This window comes from Hipposideros armiger, unplaced genomic scaffold (assembly GCF_001890085.2).
Source record: "Hipposideros armiger isolate ML-2016 unplaced genomic scaffold, ASM189008v1 scaffold_459, whole genome shotgun sequence".
NCBI classification, from domain to species: Eukaryota; Metazoa; Chordata; class Mammalia; order Chiroptera; family Hipposideridae; genus Hipposideros; species Hipposideros armiger.
In genome coordinates this window covers 723,759-727,058 of record NW_017731809.1, presented here as the reverse complement: position 1 = coordinate 727,058, position 3,300 = coordinate 723,759, and the positions used below count along the sequence as shown (strand labels likewise).

Here is a 3,300-nt window from a genome sequence, read left to right as displayed (position 1 = left end):
GACAGCAACTTGTCTGTTCCCCTTCCCCCAATTCCCCAGCACTGTTCCCATCCCCCCAATTCCCCAATAAAAATCTTAAAAAAAAAAAGATATATCAGAACCAGTCCCAGCAACTGATGGGCTGTGGGTGTAGAGAGAGCTTGAGGAGATAGTTCTGAAACTTTTAGACTGTGGGACTGGATGAATAACAGTGTGTTAAGTGGAAGAAGAGGTTTGGAAGTCAAAGATAATGAATTCAGGTGTGGAGATGTTGGATTTGAAGTGTTATTGGCATTTTTGTCACAGGCTTCATTAGATGGTTAGAAGTTCAGTGCTAGAGAAGATATACATTTGGTTCAGCAGGTCCAACAGGTCATAACCAACTGCTATGTCCACTTCACAAAAAAAAGATATATCGTGACTGTTCATCCTTAAGGGTACAGGCAAACTGTCATTATGCAGACCGGGTTCAAAAGGAGATATATATATATAGAGAGAGATATAGATATAGATATAGATATATAGTCTTCTGGAAAGAAAAATTCAGAGTAGGGGATAGTTCAGTCAGTTAACACTATAACTGACTCTGAAAAACAAATAAACAAAACAAAAAGAAAAACAGTAGCAAGGGGCGTGGGAAAGGAGGAGTCTGTTAAACTTAAATAAAGAATGCACAACCCCTACTTCACAAAGAGTGCCTGTAAATAATAAGAAAAACATGTCAGTCCAATATCAGAGGGCAAAGGAGAGTAGCAAACTATTCACAATGAAATGCAAATGGCTTCTGAATACAACAAAGATGCTCAGTGTTGTTTATCGTGAAACATACGCAGGTAAGGAGATAAAACATGTTGCTGGACAAAGGGCTAGAGATGTGAAAGTTGTTAATACCAACTGTTAGTAAGGCTCTGGAGAAAATAGTCTTTCTAGACACAGTTGATAGGAGTAGGAATAAGGAAGCCCCTCTGCAGGGCAGCACAAGTCAAGTGTATCACAATTTAAATGTGCATCCTCTTTGATCACTCCCCTCACTTCTCCCAAAGATGGACAAGGTCACGTGTGCACTTTTTCACTTTGTGTTATATAACCAACCCATCAAAAGGTTAACTGTGGGAGCCAGCCAGGTGGCTCAGTTGGTTGGAGCACAAGCTCTGGGCAGGATTGCCGGTTCGATTCCTACATGGGCCAGTGGGCTGTGCCCGGGCTGAGCTGCTGCTGAGCTGCTGGTGGGCGGCCGGGTGGCTCAGCTGGTGAGAGCGCGTGATCTTGACGTCAAGGTTGCCAGTTCGACTCCCGCATGGAATGGTGGGCTGTGTTCCCCTGCAACTAAGATTGAACACAGCTTTGTGAGCTGAGCAGCTGTGAACTGACGACGGGTGGCTGGATGGCAGAGTTGGTTGGAGTGCATGCTCTTAACAACAAAGGTTGCCAGTTCGACTCATGAATGGGATGGTGGGCTGCGCACCCCCACCCTCCCCAACTAGATTGAAACGGCGACTGGACTTGGAGCTGAGCTTGCGCCTTCCGCAACTGAGGTTGAAGGAAAACAACTTGACTTGGAGCTGATGGGTCCTGGAAAAACACAATGTTCCCCTTCCCCAATTCCCCAACACTGTTCCCTTCCCCAATTCCCCAAGAAAATCTTATAAAAAAAAAAAAGGTTAACCATGGTACATCAGTACTGTAGAATCCTAGGCTGCCATTAAAAAGATGGTATGTGTTTGTGCTTAATAAATAGTGAAAATATGTAACACGTGTAACATATGAACAATATAATTGACACCTGTAACATGAATAACATATTAGTAATTCAAAATAAGATTCTAAAACAGAATCTACAGTCTGAACTCATTGACACAAAATTGTGTGTGCATTGCAAGCTATCTGTAATGGTGGATACCTCTGATGGTTTAGCTTTTTTCTATATAACTTTCTATATTGTTTTAATTCTCTATATGAATGTGTCTTAATTTTATAACAAGACAAAAAAATAGAGCTGTTTTTATTTTGGAAAAAATTTACAAGTCACTACACTTTCAAGTGAAAACTCAAGAATAATGAACGGATCACTTTTTGTGGCCTTTCTCTTTTGTGGTTTCTCTGCATGGTTTGAGGATTTCTAGATGGAGATTTCATATCTAAGCATAGAAACCATAATGGAATACAATATTTAACTATTACTTGATTTATTTATTAATAGAAGGACCCAAATTGTTTTGTCAGTTAATGTGTAGAATAGTCTCTAAGGCCTACGCATAGGAAAAGTAAGCTATAATTTGCAATATAGGCACATGACTTGTAAATCTGAATCAGATGGTAATAAGTGTTCTGTGTCTTCCCATGTTCAGGTGTATCAGAACATGGATGGCCATCTTTCGGAACATCCTTCCCTCTACCAAAGCAGGAGACCTTACAGCAGACAGATAGACACAGGGCTACCCTCTCCACAGGCTCTCATGGAAGATTCCTAGAGAAACAACTTAGTCTTAAGGACTCATCATCCTGACTCTGCCTACCTTCAATGGGTTATGGATTACCAAAACAAGATTAACTTCATCACTAAAAGAAAGCATATTCTCAACTGCTGCTTTGCTGGACTCTTCTCTAGAAGCTCTCTGTATTTACTCTTGTTTTCAAAGGAACTTTTGTAAGATTGAATCAGCCTTTTCACAAGGCAGGAAGAGCTGATAATTAACTTTATTGGAGCATCTACCTACACCCAAAGGCCTCCTCAGGCCAGCTTAAGTGAAAATTGTGTACCTGAAGTATAGTATATTCTTGTAAATACATAAAAGAAAAGCATTTTGCTAAGGAGAAGCTGATATGATTTTTTAAATCTATGTTTTAAAATAATATGTAACTTTTTCAGCTATTTAGTGATATATTTTATGAATGGAAATAAAATTTCTACTATAGAAATGTTCGTTATCAAATTGTTTACATGGTATACTTAGGTCTGACTTAACTGGAGTTCATGAACCTCCTGAAATTGTGTGTGATGTTTTGTTTGTTCGTGTATATATTTTTTTCCTACTGAGGAGGCCCATTCTTTCATCAGGGTTTTAAAAGGACCCATGATGCCTGCCCCTAGTCTAAGAGAAGAACACCTGATGTTGGATGTCTGCTGTCCTCTCTACAGCTCTCCTTTGAAGCAGTTCCCTTCGTTGTTCTTTGAAGCTTAGCACCCTCCATCCCACAGGCTTATAAACTTGAAATTGTTGTAGTCCTTACATGCGCGCGTGTAGTTCTTGGTGAAGTTCTGCCTTTTCTTCCTCAGTTCCTCCCTTTCTCCCTTTCTTCCCTCCCTCTCTCCCTCCCTCC

The 3,300-nt window shown here is 40.4% G+C and overlaps 1 protein-coding gene across 3 annotated transcripts in view; it reads left to right on the top strand.

The window, feature by feature from the left end:
- The window catches only part of FLT3 (fms related receptor tyrosine kinase 3), a 64,971-nt gene extending 62,013 nt beyond the window's left edge, over positions 1-2,958 (top strand). For 2 of the 3 annotated variants that reach the window (XM_019666042.1, XM_019666043.1), the window contains one exon: positions 2,328-2,957. In XM_019666042.1, coding sequence (XP_019521587.1) covers positions 2,328-2,450 — 123 coding nt within the window. In that variant the 3' untranslated portion in view covers positions 2,451-2,957. Of the gene's footprint in view, positions 1-2,327 lie in introns of all 3 variants that reach the window. The other variant, XM_019666041.1, reaches the window with a different exon arrangement.
- The last annotated feature ends 342 nt before the right edge of the window (positions 2,959-3,300 follow it).